General features: G+C 38.8%; 6 protein-coding genes across 7 annotated transcripts; 3 read left to right on the top strand and 3 right to left on the bottom strand.

Moving 5' to 3' along the window:
* Window positions 1–418: 418 nt before the first annotated feature.
* Window positions 419–2,554, bottom strand: LOC126788356 (uncharacterized). The gene is made up of 5 exons (XM_050514330.1): window positions 1,920–2,554; window positions 1,537–1,755; window positions 1,205–1,303; window positions 947–1,051; window positions 419–837 (listed from the first exon to the last, which is right to left on the bottom strand). Exons 1-5 carry the CDS (start codon window positions 2,394–2,396, stop codon window positions 619–621), a joined length of 1,119 nt encoding a protein of 372 aa, XP_050370287.1. The 5' UTR covers window positions 2,397–2,554; the 3' UTR covers window positions 419–618.
* A 670-nt stretch (window positions 2,555–3,224) lies between these two features.
* On the top strand, window positions 3,225–7,884 carry LOC126786421 (transcriptional adapter ADA2b). 2 transcript variants are annotated; one of them, XM_050512245.1, is made up of 13 exons: window positions 3,225–3,471; window positions 3,722–3,777; window positions 3,929–4,104; window positions 4,524–4,589; window positions 4,726–4,851; window positions 4,940–5,015; window positions 5,386–5,449; window positions 5,540–5,598; window positions 5,697–5,804; window positions 6,101–6,317; window positions 6,554–6,764; window positions 7,129–7,332; window positions 7,547–7,884. In XM_050512245.1, exons 1-13 carry the CDS (start codon window positions 3,422–3,424, stop codon window positions 7,736–7,738), a joined length of 1,605 nt encoding a protein of 534 aa, XP_050368202.1. In that variant the 5' UTR covers window positions 3,225–3,421; the 3' UTR covers window positions 7,739–7,884. The 2 variants fall into 2 exon arrangements, with proteins under 2 accessions (XP_050368202.1, XP_050368201.1); XM_050512244.1 differs by having other exon boundaries at window positions 3,230–3,471; window positions 5,691–5,804.
* A 261-nt stretch (window positions 7,885–8,145) lies between these two features.
* On the bottom strand, window positions 8,146–12,968 carry LOC126787793 (uncharacterized). The gene is made up of 7 exons (XM_050513693.1): window positions 12,762–12,968; window positions 12,358–12,674; window positions 10,780–10,850; window positions 10,585–10,701; window positions 9,587–10,408; window positions 8,981–9,194; window positions 8,146–8,837 (listed from the first exon to the last, which is right to left on the bottom strand). Exons 2-7 carry the CDS (start codon window positions 12,650–12,652, stop codon window positions 8,458–8,460), a joined length of 1,899 nt encoding a protein of 632 aa, XP_050369650.1. The 5' UTR covers window positions 12,653–12,674; window positions 12,762–12,968; the 3' UTR covers window positions 8,146–8,457.
* Window positions 12,969–13,923: 955 nt separating this feature from the next.
* On the top strand, window positions 13,924–14,783 carry LOC126788740 (uncharacterized). Its single transcript, XM_050514756.1, has one exon. The coding sequence runs from the start codon at window positions 14,010–14,012 to the stop codon at window positions 14,598–14,600; it is 591 nt and encodes a 196-aa protein (XP_050370713.1). The 5' UTR covers window positions 13,924–14,009; the 3' UTR covers window positions 14,601–14,783.
* A 283-nt stretch (window positions 14,784–15,066) lies between these two features.
* LOC126789402 (TPD1 protein homolog 1-like) lies at window positions 15,067–15,993 on the bottom strand. The gene is made up of 2 exons (XM_050515550.1): window positions 15,900–15,993; window positions 15,067–15,449 (listed from the first exon to the last, which is right to left on the bottom strand). The coding sequence occupies exons 1-2, from the start codon at window positions 15,991–15,993 to the stop codon at window positions 15,067–15,069; spliced, it is 477 nt and encodes a 158-aa protein (XP_050371507.1).
* Window positions 15,994–21,654: 5,661 nt separating this feature from the next.
* On the top strand, window positions 21,655–22,345 carry LOC126788664 (uncharacterized). The gene has a single exon (XM_050514675.1). It carries the CDS (start codon window positions 21,718–21,720, stop codon window positions 22,036–22,038), a length of 321 nt encoding a protein of 106 aa, XP_050370632.1. The 5' UTR covers window positions 21,655–21,717; the 3' UTR covers window positions 22,039–22,345.
* The last annotated feature ends 195 nt before the right edge of the window (window positions 22,346–22,540 follow it).

The following is a 22,540-nucleotide window of genomic DNA, read 5'->3' as shown; positions in this document are numbered from 1 at the left end:
ATGACCTTTTACATTTTCCAACTGGGAGCATTGTGCCAACCGGTGTTGATAACAAGATGATCAGAATCAACAACCGGGGTAGAACTAGTTTCTATGTTAACAATGCACAGGTTATCACACCAAATATATGCAATGGCACTATCTTCAGGTGCCATGGAATTGATGCCGTAATTCAGTTTGGCAATGTTTCAGCTACATATAAATTCATATGAACGTAACATCCTGCTGGTGTAACTGCGCTTATAACAGACCCTACTCTATCCACTGTTATATCTCCTCCCAAATGAATGTATTCCAATTAGTATGTAGTATTGATTCACAAAATCAGCTAAAAGTAGGTTAAGATTGTTCCTCGAACTGAATGCAGTATGTACTCAAATAGAACCGATATCTTTTGTACTAGAATTAAATCTGGATGAACAAGGTAAGTAACAAATATTATTCATGTTTTTCAGGTGCACCATGTAGAAGCACTAACCAGTAACTTCATCTCCTCAACCATACACTCTTCCGCTGTAAATGATGGACTTTCAGCACTTTATCAGTATATCGTGTGTTTGTGATTATGGTGATAAGGGAAAAACAGTGACTAATATGAAGAAACAGATACCAACTGATCTAAAAATAATTACGGTGGGTTCGATTGCCATATGTTCGTTGCGCATCACCAGATCTCCAATTTGCATGAGCTGTTCTGCTTTCTGTTTCAGATCTCTGGCAACAGTCAGAACTTCTGGTCAACTTCCTCGCACAATAATTAAATCCAAACTCTACGTTGTTATTCGATAAGCTTTCATCCTGTCCATGTGGAGAGTAGTAACCCATCTCATCAAATTCCTGCAATGAAAATATCAACCCACAATTCAAACATTTATGAATCTAAGAACTATTATAACTCCCAAGGAATACAACAATGCATAGTACATGAAACAAAATAAAATTTGACCTTGGACTTTGATTTAGCACAGAAGGGTGTTAAGCATGGATTTAAGTCCTTTAGGAACATGTCGTCTGGACTACCAGGACTGGTTGGATCACCAGAGCTGATCTCCTGTTTGGATGGTGCAAGAGACAATTAGTAAATAGGAAACGAGTTCTTTGTAAATGAACTTGGAAGCCACATATCTGCTATTCATTTCTATATAATTCAACACTAAAACTCGCCAGCAAAAGTAAAAAAGGTTCCCAATAGCGGTTCGCTTACCAGAGAGTTTGAAGACTCTTTGCAATGATAAGTTGGAGTTCTGGGAATACTGTCATCACTTTGAAAACATGCCCTCACTGAATGTTGGTCTGCTTTCATCTGCTCAACCAGTATAACATTTGTCAGCACAACATAAATCAAAAGACGCACGTATTAGACGGAACCTACAGAAGCAATTGATTCCCTTCAAATTCAGTTTACATTGTATTCCACAATCCACACCTAAACATTATAGTCCAAAATTTACAGAGAACATGACCATAACTATCGAATTAAGTCGGAAATTATACTTTCAGATAAGGAAGTATAGGAAGTAGAGTAGCAATTAATACCTCAGCAAGATCCACTGCAAGGCATTGGAGCTGGCCAGTGAGAGAAGTGACCTGCCTTTGAAGATTTGGGATTACTTGTTTGGCTTGCTTCAGCTCTGAGCCTTGCTTCTCTAGCAGCTCTTGAAGCTCAGAATTCATAACATCCGGGAACAAAATCGTGCTCTTCAACGATTTGATCTCCTCCCTTTGTTTCAAGCACAAGTCCTTCAATTTGTCCACCTAAAATTTCCAAAACCGCCTCATTATCATTCACCACATTACAATCATTGCATTCAAAAGTAGACTACTGTAATCTCCAGTTCATGTTTAATGCATCAAGATCTGAAATTTAAATCTTGGGGACATTAATTATCAATGTAAAGATAAAAATTGAAGATGCTTACTTCTCTGTTCTTGTCTTGAAGCATCAATTTGAGCTCAGCGATTTCCGATTCTTGATTCTTGTTCAAACTGAGAAGCTCTCTCTCACTTCTCAACACCATGGCCAACGTCCTCGTGTTCCCTTTGACCTCGGTCAAAGCCTTCACCTCCTTCTTCTTGTCCGCCGATCCGGCGGCCTTCCCAAACAGCTTGCGGTGCAGCGAGGCGAAGTTGGAGCCGTTTTTGGCAGTCTTTTTGAGGCCGTCGGAGATTACATCGGACGGAACCACCATCCCGGTAACCGGCTTGGGCTTTGAGGAGGAGGAGGAGGAGCGCTTCTCCATGAACTTTCTGACCATGGTGGTGAGGTTGGGGTCCGGCGAGGGCTTGGATTTGACGAGGGCGCGTGAGGAGGAGGTGGGGTGGTTGGGCTTGAACTCGGCGGAGGAGGAGGTGGAGGAGCGCGCGTCGTAGGAGCTGTAGCGGGATGAGGGCTTCATCTCTGCTAGGGTTTGTGAGAGGATGAAGATTGAAGGAGGAGGAAGAAGAAGAGTGAGGAGTGAAGTGGTGGGATTTCAAGTTTTGAAATGGAGGAGGGTGAGGGGACACGTGGCGGAGAAATGAGGAGAGTCTCGTGTGCTGTGGCGCTGTCTGAGTTCAAATTTTTGCGCCCTCCGCGCCGCTCGTCTTCGATTTGATTGCCGTCGAGACCATCCAATGATCCAAACTCATGAATTGAAAAACAAAATTATAATAATTTGAATGTGTATAGCAATAATATTGATTATTGGAAGTATACGGTTTACGAACTTGATCTCGTAGAACGAGTAATCAATTAATGTAATGTATACTGATGACAATCTTTTTTCATATCAGCCTTTAGAGGAGTATGCCTAAAAGCTAAACCAAATGAACATAAGAGAATGGGAGTAGCCTTACATCTATAGGATTGTGATAATTTTGTTTTAGTGATTGAGCTTTCACTTTTAACACCTGACCTATTCTAGAGAACCCCCTCTAATATAAACAATCAGCTGAAGCTCATTACCTGAAACACTATTGTTTGTTTCACTAATCACTTGAGTGTGAGATTATTATTTTTTGGTTAATGCCTGAGTGTCCGAACATGTATTGAGCAAATACAACAGATCCGAACCGGATTCCGAAGATGACACATGTCCAACGAAACCCAACAAGCTCAATGACAGCTCGGCCCAAATCAACTCTGGTTTCTTTTTTGTTTTCTCTTCTTTTCTTTTCTTTTTCCTTGTGTTCATTGTTCAGACCAACAAGACCATCGAGCTCTGAAACAGGTAAAAACACCCAAACTTCAGAATTGTGCCTGTAAATCAGTGCAGCTCTCTCTCTCTCTCACACACAGAGACATTGATCTTACACCACAATTCAAAACTCCAACATTTGCGACACTATTTCTGGTCCGAAGAGAAAGCCCAGTTCCTAAATACATCTTCCATTCAGCAGCACAGATTCGAGTTTGGTGCAGCTCGCTCAGCTTCTTCGCCAAATGGGTCGTTCTCGTGGAAACTTCCACTCCGACGACGACCCCACTCAAAGGTTTCACCTTTTCCTTTTTTTTCTCAATTCTCAAGTTTCGCGCTTTTTCGATTAGTCACAATTCAGCTCATGTCGTTTGGGATTTTGATTGCTTGTGTTGCATATTTGGCATTTGGGAATTTCACTGGAGCTGTTACACTGTTAATGATTGGTTTTTGTTATTGTGGCTCATGATGGTCATTGTGTTTACTCAATTTGATATAAGCTGATGTTTCTTTATCATCTGAATACGGATTTTTGTTCCGTGCAGATCAAGGAGGAAAAAGAATGCATCCAGTGGAGAGAATCTAGAATCTTCAGCTGCAGGTACCATTACTATGTAGTTGTAAAGTTGTGACATAATGCCGAATGGTGGATTAATGACATGAGAGTTCTGAAGAAGTTGTTTTTTTCTTTACCCGGTTTGGCTGTTTTTGTTTCGAGTTAGGTTTCTAATTTTCTCTACTGTTGGAAGCAGGTCAGGGGAAGAGTGAAGGCAAAAGGGCTTATCACTGCAATTACTGCAACAAAGACATTACGGGGAAGATCCGAATCAAGTGCAATTACTGCCCTGATTTCGATCTATGTATAGAGTGTTTCTCTGTGGGAGCAGAGCTAACATCTCATAAAAGCAACCACCCTTACCAAGTTTTGGTTAGTATTGAGTAATTAGTCTTTTTTTTTTTTATCATCATGTTATTGAAATTTCACTTGGTTCAAGTTTTTTGCTTAACAGAAGTTGTGCATCAAGTGTCTTGTTATGTAGAAGTGGCTTCTTTCCTGTTTAACCTGTTCTCTAACAATTAGATGATCAGGCCTCCTCATTCTATCATTTATTACTGTTTAGGCTTACCTCCTCAACAAATATTTATCATGTATATAATAAACAGGATCTAAATCATGTAAAACGCATATGCAGACATAAGACAATCTAGTTTTATATTATAATTCCGTTTTTTAAGTCAACAAAGTGATCAGTCTAGTTTTCCTCCAGATATGATGTAATGCTTGATACTAGTGTCTGGACAGATGACAGTATTCCTCATTGTGCATTGATATCTTCATTTCAACAGGACAATTTGTCTTTTCCACTTATCTGCCCAGACTGGAATGCAGATGATGAAATACTGCTTCTGGAGGTATTTTACCTCATATTTCATTTCTCAACTGCCTTATCACTGGGTCATCCTTGATCTTTTCGTCAAAGTATTAGGATATTGAGGGTATTACTGACTGATATTAAATACCAATGTTTGTTCTATAAATTCCTTGTAGGCAACTGAAATGTATGGATTGGGGAACTGGGCTGAAGTTGCTGAGCATGTTGGGACAAAGAGTAAAGAACAATGTATTGAACATTATACGAATGTCTATTTGAACTCTCCATACTTTCCTCTTCCGGTATGATGCATTTTCAACAAGTTGATTTTCCTTCTATCTTTGTCTTTCACATCAAGAATATTCAAGTTTTTGCATGTATTTGTTCAAGGACATGTCTCACGTTGTTGGAAAAAACAGAAAAGAGCTTCTTGCCATGGCTAAAGGGCATGGTGAGGACAAAAAAGGTTAGCAACAACTACTCCCTCTCCAATTTGTGTTTTATATTATTTTTATGGTTTTGGTTCCTTCCCTTGTGAACTGTCATTAAGTCACAGTCATACATGTTACTTGACTTCTAGACAGACAGGTAGGATGGCTACTGGTCTACCCAAATCCTTGTCACCCATGCTATATATATCTCTTCATAATATAATGATACTTCTCATAGAAGACACAGACTTAATTAGTTTTGTGCATTGAGCTTCACTAGGTTTCTCTTCCACTAGAACAGTAATGGATGGCATATTATGAGTTACATACTTTAAAAGGTCACATCTTTTCTTATCTTATTCTTATCCGTGCTCTTCTTCATAACAAATTTTTTTTCTGCTATAGGATTTCCTATGCTCGGGGATCACAATGTGAAAGAGGAATCTCCATTTTCTCCTTCTAGAATCAAGTAATTACATCATTTCAATTTGCATTTTATGTTATATTTTCAGTACACATATGATGTATCATTTCATTGAAATATTCTTGATTTACTCAGATTGGAAGATTCACACAAAGGTGGCCCCTCTAGCCGTTTACTGTCCAGCATCAACACTGGTCAGATATGATCTATTCTTGACTTATATTTTATCACATGGATGTACTCTTCAGATTTGATTCTCAGACTACTACCTTTTCTCACAATTTAGATGCAGAATCTGGAGCTCGCTCTAGTGGTGCAAATGTAGCAGCAATAGCTGGTCACAAGAAGCCATCCAACATGGCACAGATGAAAGATGGTCCTGGTGTCTTTAAAGTGGAAGGTTGTACATAATCTTCACCTACATATTGCAAATGACCCCTTTGTTATGGAATTTCGCTTTTATTGGTGTTAAGCTCTAACAAAATAGACACAAATTTAATAACTAGAGCTTGCCCATGGTTGTTTGTCCTGTGTGTGCATGTCTGCTGGAATGGGCGAGTGTTTGTGCATCTGTTTTTATCCAACTCTTATTCATTCACTTTGTATTAATGAGCTAGTTAAATGAACTGATCTGAGATCCATAACTTAATATGTTCAAGATATAGTTACTAACTCTTCATTATTTTTTGTTGGCAGAGCCTCAAGCTGGCAGGAAAGGCAAGAAACCGAGTTCTTTGGTGAATGAGGGTCCGTCTTTAATTGAGATGAGTGGTTATAACCCCAAAAGGCAGGAGTTTGATCCTGAATATGATAATGATTCTGAGCAGTTATTGGCTGATATGGAATTTAAGGATAATGACACTGAGGATGAGCGTGAGCTGAAGTTAAGAGTGCTGCGAATCTATGCAAAGAGGTACTTGATCACTATTAGTTGTTTTTAGTTACTGGTGCAATAAGGTTGGTTTATGTGAGTTGTTTTCTTCCACATATGATAGTTCTAACATGGAAAAATATCCTGTAAAAAAAAACAATAACATGAAATAATCCAAGTTATGGACATTTGTTGCTTAAACCTATTAAGTACCTTTTTTAGCATGTATAGAGATCCTATTCTCCCTTTATTGCTCTTTAACTTAAAGTTTTTGGCAGACTTGATGAGAGGAAGCGTAGAAAGGATTTCATACTAGAAAGAAATTTATTATATCCAAATCCTTTTGAAAAGGACTTATCTGTGGAAGAAAAGGCAATATGCCGACGTTATGATGTCTTCATGTGCTTCCACTCCAAGGAAGAGCATGCAGAACTAGTTCAAACTGTTATTGCAGAGCATCGGGCACTGAAGAGGATCCAAGAACTTAAGGTATGACCCTTAGCTGACATCAGACTTCTATATGTATTGATTTGTGTTTCGTCCTTCAAGAAAAATACTCTTGGTTGCTATCCACTTTCACTTACCAATGGGAACATATTTTTCGTAATTATGCTGTCAAATCAATCCTACCTAAAATGTTTTATTAGGGCTTAGCTTCCAAACACTAACATGTCAAATGTCAAAAGTCTTATGCGATCTTGTCCGATAATTGGTAGCCCTTCATCCTTGGCACATTGTGCTCTTGAATTCCTTAAACAGTCATCATATATTCTCAAACATAAAAACCCACACAAACATGTATGTTTTATCGATTCCTTCCTAGTTCATAACTTCATATAATATTTTCTTACAGGAAGCCCGAAATGCTGGTTGTCGCACATCATCTGAGGCCGATAGATATCTTGAACATAAAAGGAAAAGAGAAGCTGAAGAAAATGGTCGCAGAGTAAAGGAAAGTGGCGAGGTTGGCCCAAGTGGTCAGGGAGGTCACAATTTAAGCTCTGCTGGTGAACTGGATATATTGGGTGTTTATGGATCAGATTTACTGTCTGAACCTGTAAGTATACATTACCGACTTAGTTTGTTTGTCTCAATTCTCAAAGACACAATTTGGTTTTTAAAAAAGGCTCACTAGTGGTCCTTCATGTTAATAGGGTATTTCTTTTAAACTCACTATACTATTGAAAATTATGTTCTAGTATTGGAGACAATTGATCATCTTTTTCATGGACCTGCTTTCAACTTGCCTGTCTACTTTTGTCCTGTGGCAGGAGAAACGTCTCTGCAGCGAAATGAAGCTACCCCCACCCATTTACCTTAAGATGGAAGAAGTTATGTCTATTGAAATTTTCAGCGGCAATGTCACCAAAAGATCAGATGCCCATCACCTGTTCAAGATTGAACCTAGTAAAATCGACAGGGTCTATGATATGCTTGTTAAAAAGGGGATAGCACAGTCTTGATGTGAATCATGTGATGCCTGGCTTGTTGTTCTTTATGTTGTAAATTATTTGATTTTGTATCAATTTTGTTCCACAGAAATAACCAAAAGGAAAATGCTGTATTTTAGCCTTATAAATTAAAAGTAAATTAGCAATTTGTCTTTGCATTTTTATATGAACATTCTTCCTTAACAATGACATTAGAACATGCTAATTAGGTGGTGGCATGAAATCACACATCTCCCATGCTAAGCATTGACATACTTCTCTCAAGTACCTCTTGTTGGACAACAGGATGTATTACAATATCGTCAGGCAGTCTACGGTTCCAAACGAAAAGCAAGTCAAAGTACTGAGACACTTCCAATGTTACAAAAAAAATAAAAAATTAACAGCAAACTTCTACCCCAGTATGCTTTAAACTTTAAAGCATCGAAGACTAAAACTTACATTATAGGCTGTACAATTACATCTGAAATCTGGGAAATATACCAGGACAAAAGTTGCTAGCTGCACAAGTACAAACCACTGAACTCTTAAGAATGAACTAAGCTACTATCATCTGCTTACATCTACTTCTGAGCTTGATCCCACAAAATATAAAATCTTCAGATATATATAGCCGTACACCTGCCAATTCTCATGGTTGCAAGTAACATTCTTTTTATATTCCTATCCCGATACTTTCCTTTTATCTACAAGAACCAGGACACTGTCATCAAGGTAAGAAACTCTCCAAATTAGTCCTGAGCAGCCACATCCATGGCATCTGGCGTTTCACATTTCTCATTGGCAGGATCAACTTCTTCCCTGAAAAGAAAATCAACCTTGTTGCAAGTACCGCCATTTCTAGGATCATCATTATCCAACTCATGACCCAGTGGAACTAAATTTGGTAGTTTTTCTTCAAAAGCTTCAAATTTAGATGTATTAACTTTGGAGAGACACCCCTCAGCCATAGCAGTAGCATAAGGTGTCATGATTTTTTTGCTACATCTGACATCTTCAGATATATGTAACAGTATATCAGGCTTTCCCTTCACATCAACCCATCTGTCGTCAACCCAGTCTCTCGAAGCTCTAATATTCTGTCTTTGGAAGCTCAGAAGCTTGTCCTCACCTAGGATCACATTCGAAGAATTAATAATGCTAACCGCCTGGCAAACCAGTTAACATACTAACAAGCTGAACTAAGCTGTGCATTGTGCATTATGTGAAAGGCGAGAAACATGCTAAAAAAAAGGCTTCCATCTAGGAGCATACCAGGGAAGTAGACTTGTACAGCAGTTCCAGAGACATCAACTCCAGCAACAACACCTTCCCACCAGCCATCACTCCACCATGCATCAACCGGTAGTCCAACCGCAATAGAAAACAAGGCAGAATCATTGGGGTAGCAGGGCCGAATTGTCAGGCGGCCTGAGCATCTCATGCCCAGTTTATCAGGAGCAGCAACTCTAAAAGCAGGGACCCATTCCTACAGATAACAAAAATGTGAACATCTCAATTCCTTCTGTGATTAGTCTACATGCACATTTCTTAAAAACTATGCATGCTAGAACACTATTTTTCCTTGAGAATTACACATACTACAACTCAACAAATTTTTTTTTGACAAGGATACTACAACTTAACATTGATTCTTGAGATTCTAAGACACAATTTTGAATAGAATTGTATTGCATCTAGCTATATGCAAATCACACACTCAAACCCTCAGTATATGAGACGAGCAATGAAGCTATATAATTTATATATGTACTTGAAGAAAATTTGAGGCAAACCCGAGTATATACCACCAAATGTCTGGCCAAGCTCACCTCTTTCATCATGAAGCCAGAAGAGAATTTAAAAAAAAAATGGACATACCTCCAAATTACCAGACTCATCTACATCTTGCACATCATCATATTGGACTTTGAGAAGCTTCCGAGATGTCTGCAAAACCTTGCACCTAAACCAGCATCCTCGAATGCCACTATCTTGACAGAGCAATTCTATCTTCTCATCAACCTTAAAAGACACGGGACATCGGGGAACAGATTGAACAACCTCAACTCCAATTGATTTCCTTAATAATTTTATTTTCAACTTTGGGTATGTTGGAACACAGTTTTTTGGCTGACTTTGTGTATGCAAGTTTCTGATACCCAAAAATCCAGGCACACGTCCTTGATGCTCCTCGTAGCTTCTATTTCTCTTACAATGCACCCTCAGGGGATCACCAAATGTTGGCTCTTCCTCATCTTTATCATATAGCATATAAGACTTGACTACTTTCTTGGAGACTTGGTGGAGATGTAAAGAAGAAAGGATTGCCTGATTAGAATACCCCTGCAACTTAGCAAGACTGAAGGGCCTAAGCTCATGGTTCTTAAGCTGTCTAAAGCACATATGGACTCCAGATATAGTACTGTGAGCAATATTAGCCAAACATGTCTCATAATGCTTAGGAGTTAAAACTGCTGCAGGACCATCAATACACTCAGCACTAATCACCTGTACATGAGGTGTGATAAAAACTTCTTTTGGATGTGGGTTCAGATCAGGGATTACATCCTCCACCTCCTTACTGTGGTGAAACCAACGCACTTTGATTTTTTTCTTCCCTTTCCTGTCTTCATACATGTCTTCAACATAACCAAGGTAGTACTGTTTCTCTATAGCCATAATGTAGACAAAGGAATGGACCTGAAAATCAACGCCGGGAATGACAAAAAAAAATTACAGACTGGAAAAAAAAAATTTAATAAATTGAGCACAACTACATGTCGTCATGTCAATGAGGTATAAGTATACAATAATACTTCTTAAAGGAAAAAAAACATTCTAAAGCAACAGCAATAGATAATCAGTTGTTTGCTTACAGAAACAGTGTTTCCATCCTTACAAAATGTTGGGTAGTGCTTCAGCTGCTTGCCACAAATCCAGGCAGCACCAGACCAGTCAATATGTGAATTTTGACCTTTCAGTTTCCTTGGAACCTGAATCAGAAATTGAAATTACTCGTAAAAATCTGCAAACCTAGAATACAGACTTAGCAAAAGACAAGTAATGGATACCATCTGATCAGTTTGACAAGCACCGACTCCATAAAGCGTTAAAGATTGCATTCTTTCATTCATCGGTGAATCTGTTAAAGGATGAGTAAGGTGAATCTTAAATTAAACTGCAAGGTCAAGAAGCAAAGAAATGTGATAAGAAGATCACAACGGAATTAGACCAGACAATGACAATTTCAAAATAATGACTGTTCTTAAAGCCTTGCTTCAAAACTGAAAAAGCAAGCACATCAACAAGTAATAACGTATCAATAAGAAGTTCACAGAACAGGCTGTCAGTTTTAGTGTACTCTCTAGATGACAAAGAACGGAAGACTTGAACACTGCATTCAAATGAACGATTCGCTCTGATTGTCAAACTGGTATCCAAAATCCCAATTCCCCCTATATTTGTATGGGAGAGAAGACAGACATAGGAAAGACTCATTATTAGTTATGGTACCATTTGGCTCAAATAAGATTGCAAAACACAAACTGAACTCTAAATATGTTTAAAGTCTTCATGATCAACGTGATAAGAAATTCCAGACAATGGGTTTTGCCAGAACTAAAGATAAACATGAATTCTGATATAGGATACCAGTTTTTGGCAACACTGTCTCTCTAATAGATTAAACTAGTAAGAAGATAAATGAACAATTCCACAGAAGACTACTATTATTCAACAAAGTCTTCCAATAATGGTTACAATCTCATTTGGAAACTCTGGTGAATACCCAGAGGTTGACAATTCCAAAACCAAATAAGGAAGCTATAGAATTAATTAAGGAATAGATATGGTAATAGTGCCTGGTTACGAGCGATTTCAGATGTCACTCCATAAACACATAATTTTGAACTTAAATAACTACAGCTACCCTGCATGCTGACATGATGTATACACATCTGATAAAACAATAGCAAAGATTCCACATCCAGATTTGAACTGGTAAGGTTGCAAACAAATACACCGTGTACTATCTTTAAATTTTAATGGCTCGATGGGTTTGCCAAAACTCAAAAGTTTGATTTCATAGAGAAAACAGTGCCCATAACATTCACAAAGAATAGTGCCAAGGGAAGCAGAAGCGAAAGTGATTTATGAGACATGGTACCAATTCTGTCTTTTGAGCTTGAAAATTCTGTTGACAAACTCATACTAGCCCTTTTCGCCTCTCTCTCTCTCCCCCGGAAGTTAGTGGTGCAGTGTCTTTGTGATACAAGAAGAAGTAAAGGCAAGGATGTTTAATGTGATAGGAGAACAAGCTGGCCAAGAAAGTGCTCATGAAAGAATGACTAAATAGAGACACGAACAAATACACCGTGTACTAATATCTTTACATTACAAACGAAGATCATCTCCATTTGTGGTTCTAAAATGTTCACATTTAGAATTCCCTTATAGCTAAAGCACTCTGCAACTATGCATAGGACATTGCTTCACTTAGCAATATCCAACTGTGCGAGCAATTAGTATCCTAAACCTGGTATATCAAATGTGCTAGCCGTCTACCATGTGTTTCTGTTCAAAGCTAAACACAATAAACAATATACTAGCCATCACACTGAATGAACTGAAGCTAAAAAAAACATACATACTTGAAAGCTGTGAGCGGCGGCGCTTGGAGAGCAAGGAATCAAGCCAGAGCACAACTTCACGTCGGGCTCGCCACCTGGTACGAGCATTGATGGAACCATTGGAGCCACAAGTGTCGAGGAACTCATCGGAAACAACATACAGCATGTGACGTATGCTCTTCTCGGTGCCTATAACGGCAAGGACATGTTCACCTGAAGCCTTCTTCATGTAATAATACACCACGCGGTTACCACGGTCGTGACACATAATGCGCTCCTCCCACGACACAAACCTATGTGTTTTCGCCATCATCATCTTCTTCGCATTAACTAACTACCTGCGAATTCAAACACATCATGTTCTGCGTCTTGGCTGCTTCAATATCAAAACATGAACCACACTAATGAGAAACGAAGAAACCGACCTTGGGGGTGAGGCGGCGGAGCCAGAGAGAGTGAAACTTCAAGGAGTAGCAGACGCCGGCATTAACGGTGACGGCGTTATTGACAAGGTGGGAGAAGAGCTGAGGTTTTGGGGTTGAAGAGAGGGAGAAGGGGAGAGGAGGCGGCGGGAGTGAGCTTGGGGACCAAGGCAGAGCGGCCAATGGAGGAGAGGAAGGGAGGAGGCAGAGGAAGAGAGAGAGGCGAGGGTAGAATAGGGAATAGAGCAGGTTTTGAGTATCTTCATTCTTGAATCTTGACCGATTGACTAATGTGTGGGATTCATTGGACACGTGTTGTCGGCACCTATTACGCTCTACGGCGTCGTTTAGTTAGCTAGTGGAAAGTGGTGATGGAAAATAGTCAAAATACATACATGAACGAGCTTCATAGCGACTAAAAGAAAGCAGTGATTTTCAAATGGTCGCAATCTCCGGGTGACCGGGTGAAATTAATGTTTAAGCGATGATATAGGGGAATACATATATAAATAGTAATTTTATGACTATATGTGAGCATTATTTTTCCGGTACGTCGTGAAATTTATAAAGCAATTAGAGTAGTAATTGATCTATTATTTGCTATATGACACTTGTTAGAATACATAGATTTAGTTGTCCAACTATAGAGACTAACACTCTAAAACGATGTCATAGTGTGAGAACTAGTTTTTACATGGTATTTCTGAAATACAATAAATGTTCAATAGCTTTAGATTTTTACTCAAAATCATGATACATGAGCATTGTCCTAACTCATGAAACTCAAATATTAGAATACAATATTGAGATGATATGTAAGCTTGCTATTATGCCACAATTGCGGTGTAGTCAAGTACGTAAGACTTGGATGAGTTAATTTTCCGTAGTTTAGACTTGCTTAATTGTGACCGTACTAGAGTTCTATTTCTATGCTTTACTTAATAAGTCAAATCGAAATTATGTCAATCGATTGTCTTATGTAATTTTGGTAGCAATTATGTCAATCGAAATTATAATCGACTATTGTAGTCGGAGTTTTGGCATCATAATAAGAAGGAAGGGTACATTTGCTTCACACCGTATCAGCACTACTCTTATCTTATATATTTTAGACTATAAATAAAAAGATGTGGATATGCAACCGTGTCCACAGATAAGTAACCCAAGAGGATAATGGATCCACACGGATATCATAATAGGAGCTATCATTAGCAGTGAGAAAACCCTTTTGTGCTATCTCTGAGGTTTGGAATGAACCCGAAAATGTCTGCCTTAAGCAGCTCCCGATTACACCTCTTGAAATGCAGCCCTACCACTCTAGCATATTCAACCTCCTCCTCCAAGCCCTCATTTCGATTTCAACAAAAGCACCCTCCTTCATATCCAGCTATAACATCTGCTTCTTTACCTAGTAGAAAATGCAACGCTGAAAAAGCCAGTGTTAGGTGCCTTGATCAAGAGCCATCCCAAGTAATTTCCATGTCTGAGGATGGAAGTGGGAATGAGAAGCTCTCATCGAGGTTCTTGATAGTGGGAGCTGTTTCTGTAGGAGTAGCGATGCTGCTGATGGGGATGGATGATCAGCAAAAGGCAATGGCTTTAGGACCAGAAGGGCCACTGATGGAAGAGTTCTGGGACAATGTAAGGAGATATGCACTGTATGCTCTCACGGTTAGTACAGGTGCTCTCTACGTTGTCATCCAGCCTATATATGAGTTGTTGAAGAATCCCATCTCTGCAATTCTAGTTTTGGTCCTTTTAGGGGGAAGTTTCTTCATTCTTACCCAAGTTGTTTCAGCCATGATTGGTGATACAGACTTCAATTATCAATACCAATATTAATCGATCAGTTCCAAGAAGTTAATCGGAGATGATGAAGAAAGAGAGCAGAAACTTTTCGAATCCATCTAGTTATTGATAGATATCTAGTTTACTTCTATATATTACACTTGAAGTTGTATAGAAGCAAATTAAGAGCAGCATGTCCAATTAAGTTTCTTCCTTATCTTATCAATTCAGAGGAATCTCTGCAGATAGCTCATATCTCTAATCTTATCCGAGTTCAAATATGTTTTTTAATTTTTTTTTTTGCATACATTATCTATATTGTAGCACGCCTAGCTATAGTAGCATATGAGATTGGCATGTAACGTACAGTGCTAGATAATTGATTTGAAAACAAATTAAGGTACTAGTAACTGCTTAACTAGCTAGCATCACATCCATATGCTCATAGTAGGAAACCATTGCTTAACAGTTAGCTATGATTATATATCCAGTTGCAAGCACTAATTGTGCAGCTAAATAATTAACAAGCAACAGATGAAACAGAAAGAGGGTAAGGAAAGGTATTGGCATATTGGAAAGAGAGGGTTTGTCCAGGGCCAAGAGGCTGGCCATCATTGACTAGGCAGTCGTTGTAGTCCATGCGCCGGAAGACTCTTGGATTGACAAAGCGCGCGGAGCTAAACCATCCACAGTTGATGTGAATGTCAGAAATGCTGCAACCAGCTGATACACACATGTTGAGTATCTGAACTGTGTAAGCCGGAATTCCATTTGGGAGTGGCGATGTTTCCCCTTGGAAGATTGTTATGTCGTTCTTCGAGCATGCTGTACCAACTCGATTCATGTCACCCGCATCTGATCCGTCTCCACCTCCATTTCCATCTGATCCATCTCCACCTCCATCTGCATGGAAAATACAACATAATTGAAGTACACTCTTCCCTTGAACATTGTCTGGAGCTTGTGCCTATACAACTAGATCGCCTTTGGAGCCAAGTCTATAATGTTTAATTATTTTCGGTTCACATTAATTTGGCCTGCTTTGGACCACATCAGTGAGATATACATATTAGTTATGCCCAATCTTGAAGCGCATATATTGAAAGGCTGGTCGAAGGGGAGAAATAGATGAGAGCAGCATGTATTGACGCCCGAATACGTATAATTATAACGTACTGGGCATTAGTTAAGGTTAGGGGTACGTGAAGAAATGACTAAGATCATTATGACTGACTAGGCTAGTTAGGAAAAGGGAAGGGATCGGGATCGAGGAGGAATGCATGCGATGATATCATAAACCAAATTCAAGTCACGCAATTTATTAGTTTCCAGAAGACTGCAATAGCTTCCAACCAGGTCGAGGTCCAATTCCAAATATGTCATCTGCTACTTCCCCAGCTGTCTGAGCTCCTCCCATGTGAAACAAGTCCACTGGTACCACTGCCATTTTAATTTCAGAGATTTTCATTGATTAACACACGTACCGGCAAACATACAATAGACGTACAAGGCAACATAATATGAACTTCTGATCATGATCGTGGAGGAGCCTGAGTGTTAAAGACCTCCCCTCTAACTACTGAAGTACTAATAGTGGAGATTAATACTGTCATAACCCCATTTTTTCCTCCCCCTTGTGCCTTTAGAGACGAAAATTTCCTTCCGATCCGACCCGACCTGACTTTTCCGGCCGACTCCGGCAGTTTCAGGTGACCGGACCAACCCAGATAGCTTCATCTCCTCCTTGCGCGCCTCCCTGTGGTGGTAGATCGTGGAGTAACACGCCGGTTTCCACGGATCAAAGCCCGAAAGTCAACTCCAATACCAATCGGTGACCCGGTTGTGTTCTTCAACTTTCCGGCGATCTCCGGCCAGTTTAGGCTTCACCACCAGTGAAACAGTAAATGTGAACAGTGTTTAGTAAAACAGTAACTACGAACAGTGTCTAGTAAAACAGTAAATGTGAACAGTGTTTAGTAAACCAGTAATTTTGAACATTGTTCTGTAAACACATGAACATTGTAGGGGTGGGCATAAAAAACGGAAATCCCAATCCCGTCCCGAAATTCATAGGGACGGGACGGAGGTCTAAAAACGTTTGTCCCGTCCCGATCCCGTCCCGCTTCATAATAGTGGGATGAGACGTGGGACGAATAATTTCTATCCCGCTTCGTCCCGTCCCGTCCCGGCCCACCTTTAATGAAAACTTAAAAATTCTTATATATTTATATTAAAATGAAACTAATTTATATTCTTAATAACTCCAAAATTATATCAACTCAAATAATAATGGTAAATTATAATATTTTGAACATAATATGTATTTTTTTGTTAAAATTTTATTATTAAATGTTACTTTGTTATGAAAAAAATAAAAATATAGGTTTTTATTTAACTTCATAAAAAGGTGGGATTTGTCCCGTCCCGTCCCGATCCCGTCCCGTCCCAACCGGGATTAATCCCGAGTGGGATGCATTCTTAAAAACCTTCGTCCCGTCCCGATTCAAAAGAGTGAGACATGACGTGGGATGAGCCCCGTCCCGTCCCATGTCGTCCCGTGCCCACCCCTAGAACATTGTTTTATGAACAACATTTAGCTGTACTGAAATCGTCACCTGATATTTTACGTATCATTTTCTAAGTATTTTATCATGCTATTAGGTTACCGACAAAACAAGTGAGGAAATTACTTTCAATGTCGTGGAAGTTGCACGCATGAAATAAGGTGAGTAAACCTCACAATGATCATCATAATTGAAGTAGTAATATAATTATTGAATTTAGTTTGAGTTGTCACCATAGTCGTTGCATCACTAGTCTATAAAAATTATTTTAAAAATATGTTTTGGTTTAAATTACATGAACTTGATCGTCTACGGTTCATGAGTAAGTGAAACGTTATTTTAATAAATGATTTTGAAAAGGTTTTTGTGATTATGGACTATGATGAATGTGAGTAAATCTAACTATGACGAGCCTACCCTTGGTGGTGACTCATATTTACGTTTTCTTAAAAATATGGAACTATGACATGTATATAATATAATGGGTTGTGTATGTGTATAAAATGGTAAATACGATACATATATATGGGTTGCTATATTATATACTGTTACGTTCTTATTTCCAAACTAATTATATTGTGGCAACTATATTATTTTATTTGAGCAAGAGTCGCTTGTTATAGTACAATAACATGAGTGGATTGTTCTTGTATGTGGTTTTAGCATTGAGTTTTGTTAAAACATTTTGTCTTCGGACGTGTGTTATGTCTTCGGACGTGTTTTCTGTTTTCGGACTAGTCTTCGAACGTGTTGGCATGTCGGAACCTAACCTTGGTCGAGCGAAAGTTACGATACAGTTAGAGCTCTAGTCTGTCTCCCGGTGTACTATATGAGGGGTAACAGATGAGTTACCAGCTTATGAGTACCCATATTTTTGGGATTTTTAGGTGACAGGTGGGTTGCCCAATGCCCGGTGGTATACTGTATGAGGGTTAACCAATGAGTACCTGGGTCGAATGAGTACCCGTATTATAAATGTAATTGGGTAAACAGATGAGTTGCCTGATTTCTCATGAGCACTTATATTTTCAGATATTATTGGACAACCAGATGGGTCGTCCTGTGACTCATGAGTGCATTTATATTTGAATGTTTCAGTATTTTTCTCTTGTATCTTATTTGTGTTATATTATTGTTTTACTCATACGAGCTGCAAAGCTTATCGGGTTTGTGTTTACAATCCCGGTGCATCTATTCGATGGTGTATGAGATAGTTCTGCAGGTGTGGATTAGCATAATTAGAGGGCTTTTGCTGAAGATTATCGAAGATTTCTTTATGCTGTTCGTGGTGATGATTGAGTGAATTTTACATTTCCATTGGTTGTGTATTATTCAATTCAACTGAGTTATGTTGCACTGTTATGATAAGATGATTTCAATATATTTGACATTGTTTTAGAGTTTTCATGACTTCGAATTCGAATTTTTATCATTCGAATTTCGGGATCGTGACAAATACTAAAGTACTAATAGCTTTGTTCATTATTTACTATGTTTTTTTTTTTGGAAATACTATGTTTGTATTAGTAGAGACTAGAGCTTAGAAGACAAATATAGTTACACTAAAAAATTATAATAACTGGCAGTGAAGCATGCATATGGGCAGTCAATGATCAACCACACATCAAATGATCAAATTACCAGCGTCTGCATTACGTGCAAGCGATAGATAATAAAAAATAAAATAAAATTATGTCGTATGCGTAGCAAAGCAAGCACATCGAGAAAGAGAGCAGATCAACCGAGGAACTGCTTAAGGAATGTAAGAACGTACCGAAGAGCAACGGAAGCATAAAAATGAAACAGAGAGCCAAAGAAGCTATGCAAACTGATCTCCATCTTACATTCACATTTTTCAGCATTGCTCCTGAACTCATGACGATCCTAGATGCCATCTTTACAATCTGATCGATCTGCTTCAAACATATATACGTATCGTCAGAACTCAAATATGCTCAAACAAATCCCAGCTCGCTATCTATTGGGTCTTTCGAATCTAAGTTGACCATGCAACGAAAACCGAGCTAGCTGTGCGCGCTAGAAAATAGATTATGCATGCATATATATTCTTGGAGAAACTTTTAGGAAGAACATACAGTAGTTACCTTAGCGTACTTGCAATGCAATTGCAATGAAGAAACAGTATATATATATATATTGGTACCTACTCAGTCAATACGACTCTAACAGAAGATCGATCTGAGTCTGATTGAGGTCGAGCAATGCTGAAGCACTGCTCAAAGTGATTTACCGGTGAGTATTTATAATGTGAACCGGAGACCTGACATTGATCATTCACAATGAGCACTTCACATGCGTTTTATTACAAAACTTAACATTGAAAGCTTATAATAATCTGCATGCAGAGTTGTTGAACTAGTTGCCTGCCTCTCTTCAGTTGCCCGCATTTTATAAGTAAAGATGGTCAGTAAGATACAAAATTAAGCAGAGTGTGATTACATAATGCATGAATTATGAACGACGCTCAAACTATTATCGAAGTAGTGCAAATATGCAATGTTTTCGATTCCCTTAATACCTTCTATTCTTTGGAGTAAATCACACCAAATTAAGTTCCTGGTTAATCTTGACCTCCTGGGCAGTCCTCCTTGGTAATTCCTACTACTAGCTAGCAACTACTACCTGGTCCTGGATACTTCAAGCAAAGGGAGCAGTAGTTGGCCATTTACTATGTGTAAGCTAAAATGCAACAACATTAATTGATTCCTTCTCTGTTCCACACATGCATGGATCAGTCGGCTTTAGCTAGCTAGCAGTCGCAGTTCGTTTTCCCAAGAAAGTTTGCAGCTGACGGATAAGACAGCAGCCTGAGCCCAGCAAGGGAGCAACCCAGCAAGCTAGCACATGTTTGATTCGTCCATCATTAATTAATTTGCATGCATGGCAATTAAGAGTTAATTAAGAGAGGGAATTAAGGAAAAGTAAAAGCCCACCCTCTGCAACCTAGCTACTAGCTAGTTATACTTAATTTCCTCCACTCGATACTGTACATAGCGTATATACAAGCAGAAAAGGAACACGCATGCATGTACAAAGCCATGGACAACCATCAGCAAAAGAAAAGGAAAAAAATCAAAAAACAAAACCGTAGATTTAATGAGATCGATAATATATATGTCGAAGAGATAGAAGTTAACAGATTTACAAATATTTACTTTTTTCTTTTGAAGCAGCACAAATATTTACTTTGAAAGGTTAATGCCAGGCAAGAATTTAAGACATGAGATTGATGAGATGACAGAAATTAAAATTCAAGAAATGAATGATGATACAGGCGCGTTTTTGGTGCATGCATGTAGTACTGTGATGAAGCTAGTCATAGTTAGGGTTTGTCTTACTGCAGTTTCTCGCGTTTGTTTGTGCGCATTTTAAGTACCAAAAAAAAAAAAAACAATGGTCTAGTTTTTTCGGTTATGAGCTGATAATTGTATAATGTTAATCATTGGTTTAGGGGAACTGCACGTTCTCTAAATAATTAATAATCTAACTATATGAGGTACCGTGGAATAACATATATGATGATCTCCGGCTCAAGTTATATCACTGCTTATATGTAGTGGTGTGTCACGCCATCCTCATTTTGAGGAACAAACCATGTCATCAATTGACTAATTGTCATTGCACTGATGCCAATATATACTTGGATTCGGACACAAGTAATCTGATGAACCAAATCAAACTCAAGCTCACGTTCATCTATGAAATAACGTCAAACCCTTTCAATTAATTGAGGCATAATAAACTCCGATTCAAACTTCTCTAGGACAGCTGGTCTGTGCATGCGTTTATGCATATGAAATTTAATCATGGGGGTTCGCATTTCGATCTCATTGTAAATCTAGTTTCTGTTTTGCTTAACACATATAGGTGTAGTTGGATTCGCATTACAGGCTGCAGAAACGTGTCTGAGTGGAGCCTTGAAATAGAGTAGCAATGCGGTAAGTAGTATTTGATTAGTATACGACATAACCAAGCTTGGGAAAGTTTCTGTTTCTCAATCATAACACATCTGCACATATCTTAATCATGAGTCTTACTACTTTGGCTCAGCCAATTATGTTAGAAAATCCATTTTGCCACATATAAAGGGGCCCTGAAATATAATCTTGGTATGAAGGCACTTAATGAATTAAGTTAGAGGGCATGGTGTGTGTCAAATATCATACGGAACTCAATGATTGTATAGGCATAGTCAATAAGAAAAGGGACTAATAACCACTAAGGATAGGTAAAGTAGCCAACGTTGGCGCACCAAATAACCATATAATGCAAATACAAGATGAGCACTCGATCCCTCTCAACACCCAAATTATTAAGGATCCACCGAATTAATTAAATTCCGATCGACGGACCTCCAGCTATTTTTCACATCTATTAACTTGAAAAAATCGTATGGACTACTTCACGCCCAAGTAACGTGGATGTCACGCATTCTCACATACTTGTAAGCAAAGCACTATATATGGGGGGGGGGGGGGGGGGGGGGGTAGGACGATATAAGCAAGCTAGCTGCAGAGAAAAAAATACCTACTTCTTTCTCGAGCACTCTTCTTTCTTTGGCGTGAGAGAGAGACAGACAGACAGACATGGCGGCCGCTTTGAGTTGGCTTACTGTCTTTCTATACCCCAAAAAGGATTCAAACACTAAAACTGAAAATGGCGAGCATGTCAAGGTCTCCAAGATTGGAGTTCGCGGATTGTCGTCGTCGTCCCACAGTGCACCTGCTGCTGGATTTCAAATGCCTCTTCACTATCCTCGGTACACAAAGGCAGATTACGAGAAGATGGAGGAGTGGCGGTTGGATTTGCTTCTCAAGCAGTACGGCCTACTTGCTGTCATCAATGGCACTCTCGAGGAGAAGAGGGCTTATGCTATCGGAGCTTTCCTCTGGCCCGATCAATATTAAGAGATGCAATGACCTATATATATAGTTCTTCTATATCGCACACATATCTTGTATGTGTGTTTATGGAGCTAGCCTGTTGTATAATATCCTAGTATTCGATTTTGGTCTGTAATTTGGGTCGTATGAGTATTTGCATTCCAGCTAGCACCTGATCGATGCAACTGTCCTATTAAACCAAGGAGAACGTTAAGGCCAAATAATGGTTATTAAGTTGCGGATGTAAAATATACGGGCATGGCTTCCTGTAGCATGACTTGATAATCGCAATGAATATCAATATTACCTGGTAGCTACCTGATCACTTGCATGTATAGGACTTTTTTAATTTTTTTTTTCGATTAAAAGAATACACTAAAGACTACAACGAAAAACCAACCCCAGATTTTCTTTTCGTTGTTTTGTCTGGGCAAATCCTTGTATGCATATCACCGAGTATGGAAACCATGGTACGTTGTTCTATGAACGTAACAAGTTACTTAAGGAAGTAATTCTGGCCTGCAGT

The sequence above is a fragment of the Argentina anserina genome, chromosome 3 (assembly GCF_933775445.1).
Source record: "Argentina anserina chromosome 3, drPotAnse1.1, whole genome shotgun sequence".
Lineage (NCBI taxonomy): Eukaryota > Viridiplantae > Streptophyta > Magnoliopsida > Rosales > Rosaceae > Argentina > Argentina anserina.
The sequence above is the reverse complement of the archived record's forward strand: the minus strand, read 5'-3'. Positions and strand labels throughout refer to the sequence as shown.

Coding starts and splice junctions, on each gene's coding strand:
- LOC126788356 (XM_050514330.1), bottom strand. CDS start 2,396: ATGAAGCCCTCATCCCGCTACAGCTCCTACGACGCGCGCTCCTCCACC. Junction 1,756..1,919: donor TTCAAGACAAGAACAGAGAA/GTAAGCATCTTC, acceptor TGGAAATTTTAG/GTGGACAAATTGAAGGACTT. Junction 1,304..1,536: donor TTGCAGTGGATCTTGCTGAG/GTATTAATTGCT, acceptor CTGGTTGAGCAG/ATGAAAGCAGACCAACATTC.
- LOC126786421 (XM_050512244.1), top strand. CDS start 3,422: ATGGGTCGTTCTCGTGGAAACTTCCACTCCGACGACGACCCCACTCAA. Junction 4,590..4,725: donor ATGAAATACTGCTTCTGGAG/GTATTTTACCTC, acceptor AATTCCTTGTAG/GCAACTGAAATGTATGGATT. Junction 5,450..5,539: donor TTTTCTCCTTCTAGAATCAA/GTAATTACATCA, acceptor TGATTTACTCAG/ATTGGAAGATTCACACAAAG.
- LOC126787793 (XM_050513693.1), bottom strand. CDS start 12,652: ATGATGATGGCGAAAACACATAGGTTTGTGTCGTGGGAGGAGCGCATT. Junction 9,195..9,586: donor ATGAGTCTGGTAATTTGGAG/GTATGTCCATTT, acceptor TGTTATCTGTAG/GAATGGGTCCCTGCTTTTAG. Junction 8,838..8,980: donor TGTACAAGTCTACTTCCCTG/GTATGCTCCTAG, acceptor ATGTGATCCTAG/GTGAGGACAAGCTTCTGAGC.
- LOC126788740 (XM_050514756.1), top strand. CDS start 14,010: ATGAACCCGAAAATGTCTGCCTTAAGCAGCTCCCGATTACACCTCTTG.
- LOC126789402 (XM_050515550.1), bottom strand. CDS start 15,993: ATGGCAGTGGTACCAGTGGACTTGTTTCACATGGGAGGAGCTCAGACA. Junction 15,450..15,899: donor TGGAATTGGACCTCGACCTG/GTTGGAAGCTAT, acceptor TTTTCCATGCAG/ATGGAGGTGGAGATGGATCA.
- LOC126788664 (XM_050514675.1), top strand. CDS start 21,718: ATGGCGGCCGCTTTGAGTTGGCTTACTGTCTTTCTATACCCCAAAAAG.